The sequence below is a fragment of the Strix aluco genome, chromosome 7 (genome assembly GCF_031877795.1).
Source record: "Strix aluco isolate bStrAlu1 chromosome 7, bStrAlu1.hap1, whole genome shotgun sequence".
Lineage (NCBI taxonomy): Eukaryota > Metazoa > Chordata > Aves > Strigiformes > Strigidae > Strix > Strix aluco.
In genome coordinates, this window is record NC_133937.1 from 738014 (window position 1) to 751117 (window position 13104).

Consider the following 13104-nt stretch of genomic DNA (forward strand, 5'->3'; position numbering starts at 1 on the left):
GTGATCTCATTTATTAAAGGAATTGTTTCATTTGAGCAGTACATTTGATATCTGCGATGTTCACAATGCACACCTGGGAGGGTTTTTTTTGGCATACGTGTCTCTATACATAATTGATGCCCTTTGAATGCCGCTGGTCATCCTTCGCTGTGCAAAGCTCAACTTCCTGCAAAGTTTTGACTTCTACCTGCAATTCAATCTCACTAGTCCAATGTATTCTCATTCAAGCAGTTCCCATCCTGGCCCAATCTCATTGCAGTTGATTCTCATTGTAATAAAGGATGCAACTGGTTTTCTTTAGTCCTTAAACAAGTGCTTATTGATTGTGAATAGGCTTTCTCTGAGAGAATTAGTGCATATTGGGAGCTAATCCAGACCATAAAATAGTCCATAAAATTGAGCCTAGTCCATAAAACAGAAAAGAGCTGCTGAATTCACCAGGCGTCAGAAGAGATCGTGCTTGAAGTACAAAGTTGACCTCTTAGGATGGTAAAGGGATAAATAGGATAGATACTCATCACAAAGCTTGGAGTATTATTTCATTCAATCATTCTGGTTTAGGGCATTTAGAGGATTCATTCTCTGAGTTAAAAGCCACCATAGACTATGGGGAGTAGTGGGGCAACAGTATCATATGAAATGAATTGTGCATAGTTCTCCATAAATCAGCAGTCTTGGATTCACAGGTACCTGATGAGAGTTGACTGCATAGGGTCCTACCTCAAAGGTCTTGAGGAAGGAAGGAAATAAAATATTGAAGCAGTTGGCAGTGTTTTCCTGCTAGACTGTGTTATTCTCTTTCACAAATGTCACTTTTGAACTGACCAGTGTGCCAGGTGGGCTGCGTGTTGCCCACCACATGTGAGTTTGTGTCATTTCAAGGGGATGCTGGGCAAGTTTTTGGAAGATAAACCTTCTGAAACCTCTCAAAAAATTACGAGTGTCTCAAGAAACTACAGGTGGGCTGGAGGCCACTGAGTCCCTGGAAGGACTACATATGCTTGCTCTGGTTATATGACCTGAGGACATAATACATCTGTGACATGGTCCAGAGGTGGGATGCTGGGAAAGAAAGACTTTGTCCACTCTTCTTGTCCTTGTGTTAAGCTCCTGCCCAGCCATCCAACCACAGCAAGGGCAGCAGATGGCATTTTACCCTCTAAATATCACTTTGTAACACACCAAAAAGATCAAAAATAAGGTTGTTTACATGTGCCAGGGGTTGTTTCAATAGGAGTCTGTCATGGGAGAGCACTGGAGTTACAACAGGGGTCATATGCAGAATGGGGATTTGGGGAGGGACCTGTTGGTGAGGGGGAACATACAGCTGCTAGCAAAAGGTAACTGATGTCCAACCAGAGCAAGGTTGGATTTCATCGCAATAAATTTATATTTCAGGTACTGCAGATGGAAATAAGTAAGAATTGAATCTGTGAATTAAAGCTGTGGGTGAGGTAGTTCTGAACAGACCGCAGCTTGCTTCATTTTAGATCAGGAAGGACACAAGGTGAGCATGCTCTGACTGGATAAAGGGCTGCCCAGAGCTGATGGCCAAAGCCTGAATCGCCTCCAGGTAGGCCACCAGAAGGGCTCGTGGTGCCCCTCCAACCCACATGAAAGATCAATGGAGGGTTTCATCAAAGCACAGAATGAAGATTCCATTGAAAGAGCAGAAAGATAGTTCCAAAATCTGTTGACTGAAAGGGTTTCAACACAGAAAGGTCCCCAGGAAGGTAGAGGTTCTCCTGGGGGCTTCAGGAGCTGGCTGGATAAAGCCATGACCACCTTGACCCAGTGCTGTTGGCAGGTCTCTCCTGAGGTACCTCCCACCAGCACTGTCATGGGGTGCCATAAGCAGGGATGGGTCCGCAGTCCCTAAGTCTCTTCCAACCTCTGTAAGTGGTAGATCTGAAGGCCACAGGGAGAAGGAAATATGCTTTTCAGATCTGGATTTAGAATTCTTGTAGTGTGTTACAGCTAAACAATTGTAAATGTTTAATAAGTTCCAACAATGTGTACCAATTTTGTATGCAATCTCTTTAATTCTTCAGAGAATCATCAGTCAGCTAATTTTGCCTCTCTTTAAAATCAGTAGGAGAGAATGAATTATTCATTTTAAACCAGCTGCAATCAGTCTCAGAGATCCCCATTCGGAGGAGCTCAAAGCAACCACAAAAAGGAAGCTCTCAGGAAAGAGAGCGCTTTGGAAAAAGAACACTGGGAATCAAATCCCTGAAGATGCTTTTAATGTCCTTTCTTAATAACTCACCCAGCCGGCCCATCCACCCTGCTCTCATCAGCAAAATTACTCTGATGGCAGTGGTGACGTGCAGAATACAGGCAGCAGCAGAGGGTGCTGCTCCAGCATCCCACTGTGCCATGGGACAGGCTTGGTCAGTGCATCAATGCTCAAGTTGAAAAATGATCCAGAAAGTTTCTTGCCAAGTTTTTCCCACTTTGCTCCTGTTTTTATGTGGGACTGTGCATGGTGAGACACATCGCAGACCCTTAAAACAGGGTCAGATCTTCTTTATAGAATCACAGAACCAGTCAGGTTGGAAAAGACCCTTGGGATCATCGAGTCCAACCCTCAGCCCGACTCTACAAAGTTCTCCCCTACCCCACATCCCCCACCATCTCATCCAAACGACCCTTAAACACACCCAGGGATGGTGACTCCACCCCCTCCCTGGGCAGCCTATTCCACTCTCTGACCACTCTTTCTGGGAAAAAATTTTTTTCTTTATGAAATTATGATATTATGAAAATTTTTTTTCTTTATGAAACACAGGAACTGCTTTCTGCTCTGACAATGGTGCTGCCTAATGAATCTCAGTATAACAATCACTCTCTAATTGCTGTTTTCCTTACACTGTGTAAACTAGAACAAATAGCACAGGAGTGCTCCTATTTCCCTAAAAGAGATGAACCGGGAAAAAGGAAATAGTGGTTAATTTTTTCTCAGGCAACACAGATGTTTTATTTGATTGTTTCAAATAATTTTGTTTGTATTATTCCATTACCCTAACCATAGACTTATTTTAGTAGTGCTCGCACTGACCATGTTTATGCAAGCAAAATTGAATTGCACACTTAAAATGCTCACAGGTAAGATTTACCCTCTAAAACATGAGCATCTGACCCCAAAAGAGAATTTTTAGGAAGCTGTTGTTTCTCATGGGAGAAGAGATGTTGAGAGCCAGAATTAGGGTACCTGGAGAGTCCCACCGGTGTCCCAGAGCAGGTCCCTTTGTGAAACACCTTGTAGCAGGCTTATTTATTTATTTGTCACCAGTGGGCACAGGCTTTTTGGTTTGGGGGGAGTTTTTATGGAACTTTTTGTAATGTTTAATGTCCAGAAAATTCAGCAGCTCCGAGCGCTGCAGTGTGAGAAAGACTCTTGAGAGAAAAGTCCTTTGTTTTGTTTGCCCTTTAATAGCACTGCGGTTGTCATTTACTGTTGGCACACGGTGACAAACAGCCCTCCCCTCCTACCCGCGGAGTTTCGCGGTGCTGTGCTTGGATCCAGCAGCCACTAGGTGCCAGTGCCGTTTTACATGAGAACAAGTTCGTCGCTGAACAGAGCCAAACCGAGAAAAAAATTTTCAGGAATTTGGGCAACTTGCCAGTTGTTAAATATAGCATTACTCATCCCAGTTTCTCTTCCCTCTCGGGCTGCTCTCCTTCAATGTATAGCCATTTGTGCCTTGTGTACGTGCTCCGCTGCCTTTTTTTTTTTATTATTTTTTTTAAATTTTTTTATCGTGGGACATTATCTAGTATAAATTTGAGAAACTTGGTTGTGTCAGCAGTATGAGCCACCTCACAGAGCTCCTTTGCAAAACTTGACCATGCCACATCTTTCCTCCTGCACAACATCTTATCCATCCCAAATTTACTGACAGTATTTGGAGCTACAGAAGAGATGCTAAACCGAAGGCACTGGGGGGAAAGGGGAGAACCCCTCTGCTGTCTCTGGGATTTCATGACCCTGATATCTGTGTGCAACCTATCTACAGGTCAACCAGCAGCTATCTGCTTTTTAACATCTTCACAACTGGGACTGCATATGCACAAGGTGGGTCTGGGGACCAAGGAACATCACTCTTCCAGTGTTTCTCTTAACCAGTCCCAAATCTGGACGTGCACAGTCCCCATCTCCTGCAGGTAGATGGAGTCAGGACAGGAAAAGTCTCTGGGCATGGAGAGGAGTTCGAGGTGGCAGGGCATCTCCAGGCATAGAGCAGCCCACCCCAAGCAGCCCTCAAAGAATGTAGGGGGATGCCTAAGTCTTTAAAAAAGCAGCTGAGAATTGCAATTTTCGCAGAGACTAGAGTTTTGGGGGTACACAATCATTTCTAGTCCTTGAAAGACAGGTACATCCCACGAGAGTACCATGAGCAGCACCAGGGCCAGGTTGACCCCCGGGCAGCCAGTGAAGAGCAGTGATTTGTGTTCCCTGACCAGAATTTCACCCTTCAAAGTTGTTGGTTTTTGGTTTGTTTTTTTTTTTTTTTTTTTTGTTTGTTTTTGTTTTTTTTTTTTTGTTTTTGTTTTTGTTTTTTTTCCCTGAAAAAAGGAAATCCAGGTAGATATGTGATGGGGAGATGGGATGGTCTATGGGAGATTTAGCTGGGCTAGTAGGAAAAGAGAGCCATGCAAGCTCAAAGATAAGGCAGCTCCCCTTGAAAAAGTCACTGGAGACCTTGTCCCATGGACTTCTAGAGAAGGTTACAGTGGGACATGGGAGATAGTTTCTGGGTGGGATGTTTCAGGGTCTATCCAGTTCCAAAGGTGGATTTGTTGCATAATCCTCAGACAGGTTTTATTCTTGCTTTGCACCTCAGCTGTGAGGCCCTGTGCTGTGGAGACCTTCAGGAAAGGACTAGCTGGAAGAAAGGAAAAGGGAAATGCAGCTTTCATACCTCCTGCCCTGTAAGAAGCCAAATGTGTGGCCATCTGCTGATTTTTTCTGGGCCATTGATCTTCTCATCACTTACGGCTCAAACATGTTTTAGACTTGTTCGTGGAGGATGGATATGGTTTTTGGCTTTGCCTTGTAATCCACTGGGAACCCACATCTTTACAAATCGGAAATAATGTTTTTTAAGTTGGGTTGTGGGTTTGAGATTTCTTGAAAAATCATTCTTGCTCTCCAAAATTGATCAGCCAGGTGCTGCTGAGGAAAGTGGGAATCTCAGTTCTCTGAGAGTTTCTCTGTTAAAGCACAAAAGAGAATTCTGCCATTGCCCTGATTTCAAAGAAAATGGAAGCAGGACATCAGGAAAAGCTAATGAGGTAAAATAATAGAGCTGGCAGAGCTGCTGTTCTTGCTAAAGCCCAGAATACAGCTGATCTTTTTGTAAGTCTGTAACAACAATGTCAAGATATTTTGGTGAAATCTCTTTTGCCTTGGTAGGGAGGCTTTTGGTTGAGTGCTGTGTGCTATCAGTAGCAAGGTACCAGATCTACCCCCCCCCCCCCCCCCCTCCGCACCCCCCATTTCTTGGGCTCAGGATCTCTCTGGAAAGGTGCAAACCCAGAACCCCTTGTACTGGGTGTGGAAGCAGGAATTGTTATTGTTGAGTCATTTAACTATGGTGGTCTTCCAAATAGCAGGTCCTCATCTTCTTAAAATGACCAGGGCTGTAGCTGATTCACCTACCAGTGACCCAGCAACAGGCGCTTTCCAAGGTGGGACCAATCCCTCACAGCCCTAAATCATGCATTGTCCCATTTACCTCCTTATTTTTACATCTTGCTGTCTCGCTATCAATATTGCCCTTGAGACATCTCCATTGGGATCAGGTAAGGAACAAAGGTATTACCACTGTAATAAATTTATAGTAAAAGTGATTCCTTCAGCGTTGACAGAAAAATAAATATTGGCTGAGGAGGTGGTGGGAAAAAACCCCAACCCCTTGGTTTTTTACTTAAAAGTGCAGAAGTATAACATTGCTGGTTTTCTGCTGTGTGTGCATGGCGAGTGTCACCAAAGTGCATGTTAAAAACACTGTCAGCTTGGCTGAGCAGCTTGTGACCTTGTCTGTCTCACCTCAGATCAATCCCTACAGAGCAAAGTGTGCTCTTATTTACCGTGCATGGGATGACCCTTTCAGATGAAACTTGGGGTATAAAAGGACTGAGGCATGTATGTTGTTTTAAAAAGTTTTAATGATATTTCAAAGTCCAGTTAATGTCCTTGGATTACTCTAAAATTACAGACTTGCTTCACAGAATTTAATCCCAGTTATAATTTCCTTGTAATGTATGATTGAGATGCCATTTCACTTCATTCTGTTTAAACATACATGATTATCCTCCAATAAATGGATAGTGTGATTTTTTGCTACACTTCATAGTGTTAAAACTCTATACAAATATTGTACTATGCGTACAAAAATAAGTGCTTCATGCACACACTTTTTAATACTGCTTCTTGCCCTTTTCTTTGACATCTTTCTGAACTTATATAAATAGCTGAAAAAGCAGACTAAAGTTACTGAACATGGAAAGAGAGAAACACTTTCTGCCAACGGCAGTCTTTTAGAGAGAGAGACACACATGGATATGTTACTTGTTGGCAGTCAAACATGACTTCAAAGACATAGACAGAAGAGAAAATAAAGCCACGATACCCATAACACTTCGTTATTTCACCCTCTGTGAACAAGTTTGTCATTTTCTGTGAAGCCAAGAGTGCCAAACAGCAACCACAGAGGGCTTGTAATACCTTTAGGATCACCCTAATGAGCTACTTTATAAATAGAAAGGGTCTAATAGGATCACAAACTATACAGCTTATGTGTTTTTGTTCCGTCCCTAGTGAAATCGAGTCAGCGGAAGCATGAGAACAGCTCCTGGTAGTCAACACCTTGTCACAGACCATTGTGCTTTGTACAGCTTTGGGGATGCACGGGAAAAGCTCTGCTTGAAAGGGCTTGTATGGTACCACGTTACATCATCTAGACCGGATGAAAACTTTGGGGCAAGTGCTGTTGGAATTGATGGGCATCGTCAACCCGGTTGTAATTTCTCCCCCAAAAAGGGGTTTTTTCTGGCCCTAGACTGAACAGATTCATTTTTCTTAGTGTGCATTACTGTATAGGATATATTATATAGGATTAGCGTGTCTGCTGTAGTTACCTAACACTGGGTTTCTCCTATATCCCTAGAGCATCGTTACTCCTGCCTCAATCTGATGGCAAAACCAGATGGGTAATGCCCTCCTGCTGTAAACCAAAGGATGCTCTCAGCATTCCCAAAGCATTCAAACAATGCCAACACCAGTGCTCTCCAAAACAAGAGGCACCTTTACTATTGCCATGAACATTCTTCCACTAAATTAATTTTTGCAAGAATCGCAGCAGCCAGAAGCTTTGCTTTAATGTGTAAAGCAGTATTGATAGCCAGGCAGGGCTCTTTCCATCCTGTTGAAAATATTTCTTGTATATAATTTTATTCCTGTAGAGGCGCCTATTTTTACTGGGCCATGTCTGTGAGCTCTTGTGCTCTAATTAAGTAGAGAACTGGCCTCAATGAATAGCATTTTTCTGGTCCTCAACCTTAATAGTCATAAAAGTCTTCCTATCTTTCACTGAATTTGCCATTTGATGGGAGGTGGAAAAAATACGTCGTTATTTGCTGTTTTGTGACCTGTAGGTATGGCTGGGACATAGCAAAGTAAGAGGGAAAACTGCTGAATGCTTGCCACCTGCTTTAAAAATCAAATTTCAAGAACAGGGAAACTAGCCTCTTAGGCTGGGCAGACACATTTATGATAAATATCTTCTTGGCTTGGCTGTGCCAGAATGAGTGTAAAAGCCGCTTGAGATGCCTGAACACATCCCCAGCACTGGTGACACGGGATGCTCGGAGGCTGTAAGAGGCAAACTGGAGATCTCCACGTGACCAAAGGGCAGCCTTTCTTTTTACCTGCTGCTCTGCCTGGCTTCAGAAATTTTGTGGTGGATGGAGAAGAACTCCTGATGCACAGAGGGGCTTGGTGGACACACCCCATCCTTCCCTGGCCCCACCTCACAATGTCCATGGGACCAACTGTTTTCAGCACAGGTTATTGCTTGTAAACACATACACGATGGTGTGTATGTATATATACATATATATATATAAGTATGTATATACACACACCTGAGAACTACTAATTTTCTGGGCTGAGATTTTGCTTTCTAGTGTGAAAATTTGATTTTGAGTGATCTTTTTTTAAATTTCTCCTTTCCTCCCCAGTATCCTGTTATGAAATTAAAGAACTACAAGAATGAAACTCTGACTAAAATCTAACTTTAGGTGACAGATTAGTTTAAAATCATGAGGGTGTAAGAATTACCAGACCAAGATTTTTTTTTTTTTTTCTGTCTGTGCTCAATTTAAGGGAACTCTATTAAAGACAGGATTAATATGCTCCATAACCATCACTGCGTGCAGCAACTGCGAAGGCGGGGTAGGCTTCGTAGGCTGCGTACGTCGCTAAGTCTTGTCCCATAGTCACTGCTTGTTTCAGCTGAGTGGCTGTGACAGTTGCAGCTGCGTTAGCAATGGTATATCCTGCAGGGGAAAGGAGGGAAAAATGCAGATTAATGAAAAGATCCTCAAAACTCACCGTAACCTGATAGTTTTCCATGGGAAGACTTTGCTGTCAATGGAAATGACATAAGGAGAAACAAGTTTGTTAATGGGAATAATCTAATTAAATTAAATAGGTAATTTCTGGCATGTTTTTCTCTATGTTAAAGGTAATAAAAAAAGCTGGAAAATTAGTGCATTTTCTCACCTATTATTTGTTAAACACACTGCTTGAAAAATGCTCCTCACTGCTGAATATTTTTTCCTTAGGCTTTGATTATTTCTGAGCTAAGAGGGTATTAATGGTGCTCTGTACACATCCTCCCACACATGGCATGAGGAGGAAAATGGAGTAATACAGGGAAAATCTGGGCAGGTTTCATAGAGAAAATATGGCTCTGATACACTTCATGGTCAAAATACATGCAAGTCAGGACAGCCATGTTAGAGAAGGGAAACACCCCCTTTGTGCAATATCGGGGAGAAAATATTTAGTAAACTGGATTTTTTTTCCCATCAGTTTCTAATGGAAACTGTGGTTTCAACACTTCAAAATTTTCCATGGGAAAATGTTAACATTGGTGATTTAAAATGAATCACTGGGAAAACAAACATCGTTTGGGACTGGTTTGTCTGAAAGCAGGGTATAGCAGCTTGTCAACCAGACCACAATATTTTGTTGTGAAGGAATCAAGAATTAAGACAAAGCCCAAGTTTGTGAAGAGCAGCTGGGGTACCCATTGGCCCTGCTGGACCAGGCTCTGCTGCCAGACTACATCTCCCAGGGTCCAAAATCTCCCACCAACCAGCTGGGCGAGGGGTTTAACTCAAGGTCAGTCAGAGACAAGGTTCCCTCAGCACAGGGAATGGAGATATTGGGCAACACCAAGAGCACATTGTCTCATTGAATGTGTTACCTTGGGGGAAAACATGAGAAATTCTCTACAATTTGGGTATTTTGGCCACACAAAGTATCTTCTAAGCATCAGCAAAGCGAGGTGCAATATTTCAACCAGGAATTGAGAAATCTGTCATTAAAGCATATCTGCCACCATCATAAGGGAAATGAGCTGCTACCTGTGCATGGCCTGAGCTGAGCTGGGCTTCAGCAAGCCCTGAGCAAGGACCAGTGTGTGTTGCAAGCAGAAACTTTAATGTATGTCAATTTGTTGAGTTTCCAAGACAAATAAATAAGGGTGGATGAAAGAAAAAGAAGAGATTATAATTAAGCAGTAAGTGGAGACTGGATTCAATAAAGAGCCCATTTGGTTTCCACGCTACGGAAGCCTGCACAAACCCAGACAAATTGATTTTTCTGTGGCTTTTGTGGACTCCTGTGGCAGGAAGCCGGATAGATTTTTTTTTTTTTTAAATCCATCCTTGAGACACTCCAAACAACTCAGTAGTACTGACTAATGCATTCCTCATGTGCAGTTTGGCATGTGTTGCTCCCACTACATCAGAATAACCGTCATGCTGGAGAGCACAGTAAATGTAATGCCTGTGAGCTGGATTCCTGCTCCCAGCCTGTGTTTTCCATGACTTCTCAAGCTGTTTTGCGCAGTTGCAAGAACTGTTGAGTATGAATTCCCAAACTGGAAAAAAAGCCTTCCAGTGGGGGTGTGAGAACTGGGATCAGATCCTAACTTTCACAGTTGTGTCATTTCTTTGGCAGATGAAATCAAAAGTGTTGGTTCAAAAGGGGCTGGGGGTGCTGGCGGGGGGGACACGGATGGACCATGAATCAATCAACCACACATCTTTGCAGTGAGGAAGATCTACTTCATCCTGGGTGGCATTGGTAGACTGCAGCCAGCAGGTTCAGGGAGGGAACTTATCCCAGATGGGGCACTGGGGACACCAGTTCTGGATCTTGTATCTTATCTGGGGCTCCCAGTTGAAGGGAGGCATCCACAAACTGGCAGCAGTGGAGGGGAGGTACATACCTGGGATGGGACCCTGAGCAGTGGGGGATGCCCGTCCTTGGACGCTGCCCCAACTCACCTGGACACAGCCCCAAGCATCTTGCTGTATATGCAGCATTGACCTTGCTGGGAGCAGAATCAGACCAAATAACCCTCACCCTGGTACCTCCAGCCTCAGTTGCTCTATGGTATGTACACCCTAATTTGGGTAGTTCTGATACAGAAATAAATTACTACGTAGGCAATAAAGATGTCATACACATAAGTAACATGAGTCAAGGTAGAGTCATGTGGGGGAGTACAGCCAGGTCTGTCCTCAGCAGCCAAAACCGGGTTCATTCGTGACATCTGCAGGGAAGCAGCAGGAAAAGCAATATTCCAGGAGACCTTTGCTGTACAGACCTTCCCATACCTGGAAAAGCTGGTGCTGCAGGAGGCACCTCTGCTCCCTCCATAGGAATCCCCAGCGTCTGAAGGGTGTATTCTGCTGCGTAGGTTTTGGCTTCATCGATATAGGCACTGAGCTTGGGTGGTGTGAAGGGATGTCTGTGAGTACAACAAAATGTTACCTTGTTTGGTTTTTTTCCTAGGACTTCCCTGAAAGATGTTTTGATCCACTCACAGATGGCATCATCCCACATATCAAACAGAAACATTATTTTACTGTGCTGATGCAGTAACAAAAATACTCTCCTTGTAGTAGTCTGGTTTCTTTGTTGACTTTATCAGCCCTGGCTCTCATTTTGGACACAACATCATTTCAGAGCATCTTGTGCAAAAGAAAGCCTGCTGCAGTCTGGGTTTTTCTTTAAAAAACACAGCAAACAATGTTTTAGATCAGAAATGTTTTGAATCACATTTGGAGCTGAATTATCAGCATGTTCCTTCAAGCTGCTTTCTTTTTCCCACAGGAGCTATCGTATACTTTATTTTTGTACTGAAAAGCACCCTTCTGCCTGATTATTTCTGGCTTTCTGTAATCTTTGCACCACCACAGAGAGAGCACCAAACATGGAAGACATCACTATCAGTCTATTTTAGTGTGTGAAAGTTTTTCTCCCTAACATATATTAAAAAAAGGGAAATGGAGACCTGTGCAATTGTATTTTGAGGCGAGATACTAGATAAAATGCCATAAAAAAAAAATCCTAAACCACAGAAAACCTCAAATAATTACGTACATGGTGGGGTTCTGGCTGGCGAGGGCAGGGATGGTGATTTTGTATAGGAAAAGCTGCCTTTGGTCTTGGCCAATTGCAGAGTGGAGGTGGTAAACAGGCTGTCCCCAGTTGTTTTTCTGGCAGATTTCTTCTAAGATCTAGAAGGGAGAAAAGGGATTTTTGCTCAGGTTAATTGCTGTGCAGTAGCCTTCTCACCCATCTCCAGCCTCTGCACTGGTCAGCTTCCTTCCCTCCAAAGGGTTTTCAGGGGTGTCATGGCAGTTTCCTCAAGGCTTAGCAAAAAAAACCCAACCTGGCAGGCAGGATACTACAGTCACCTTGAAGTATAAGATTAATCTAAATGTTTTATACTCTAAAAATCTGTTTAATTATTGAAGTTAATTAGTATCCCATTCAATCGGACATCTTTGTCCTTTTGCTGATTAGCTGTTTTATTCTGTTATTGGTGTGGTTTTCTTTGAATTCTCCCCAGGAACATGCACTTCTATTTAACAGTGCTAAACCACTAGGGTTACATTCATCTTCATGGCTCTGTTCCTCCCTGGCTTAGTGAGTTACAGTGCATGAAAAGTCCAAATAGTCTTCTTTTTTTTTAAAAAAAAAAAAAAAAAGAAAAAGGAAAAAAGGCCGTGTTTCCATCCAATTAATTATACAGGCTTCAGTAAGCTATTTCTGCTTCTAGTTTGAAAGAGAAATGCTGAACCACATTGCCCCCAGCCTTAGCACAGCTTATTCCATGGTAATTGGGAATCATTGTCTGGAAACGCTCTTGCTTTGGCTTTGTATTTCTTTTTTTTCATACACTGGGTATGTGCTGTCCCAAATGGGTTTGAACACAGCATGGTGTTCCCGTGACTCCCTGTGAGCAGTGCTCAGACCAGTTATTTTTTTCCAAGTAGCTCCACCAGACCTAACACTCAGCTGAGGAGATGTTAGGTCTTGGGGTTTTGTGGTGTTGGCCATGCTGCCAGCTGGGTCAGACTGGAGACCCCCAGGTGCCTTCAACCTGCATCTTTCTGTGGTCTACCTTATTTAAAATTTACACTTAATTTTAATTTTATTTGAAATTAAAATGTAAAATTTAAATGTCAGTGCTGCTTCTAATTTTGTAATCGTAGCTCCAACTGAAGTTTAGCACTTTGTGGTGAAAATAAACTAGTTCATTACAATTCCTGATTATGGCAACCTGCTTGTTCCCTGCTGTCCCAAAGCCTTTATACGGTTGTCAGTTTTATAATGTTACATCAACATTTAAATCCTCAATAAGGCAGATCTACTTATTAACACCGAGCATCTCAGCTAGGCAGCAGGAACAAAACCCATCATTCAAAGATGCTGTTAAAAAGGTCTCAGTGCAGTGGATGGGAGAGGCTGACCAAGGTGACAGGTATTAATGAAGCTGCCCTATTAATGAG

General features: G+C 42.9%; 1 protein-coding gene across 3 annotated transcripts in view; it reads right to left on the bottom strand.

Annotated features, from left to right (window-relative positions):
• Window positions 1-6154: 6154 nt before the first annotated feature.
• A1CF (APOBEC1 complementation factor) overlaps window positions 6155-13104 on the bottom strand; it is a 29618-nt gene continuing 22668 nt past the window's right edge. For 2 of the 3 annotated variants that reach the window (XM_074830166.1, XM_074830165.1), the window contains exons 10-12: window positions 11690-11826; window positions 10921-11054; window positions 6155-8565 (exon numbers count right to left, since the gene is read on the bottom strand). In XM_074830166.1, the coding sequence (XP_074686267.1) occupies window positions 8414-8565; window positions 10921-11054; window positions 11690-11826 (423 nt within the window). In that variant the 3' untranslated portion in view covers window positions 6155-8413. Of the gene's footprint in view, window positions 8566-10910; window positions 11055-11689; window positions 11827-13104 lie in introns of all 3 variants that reach the window. The other variant, XM_074830167.1, reaches the window with a different exon arrangement.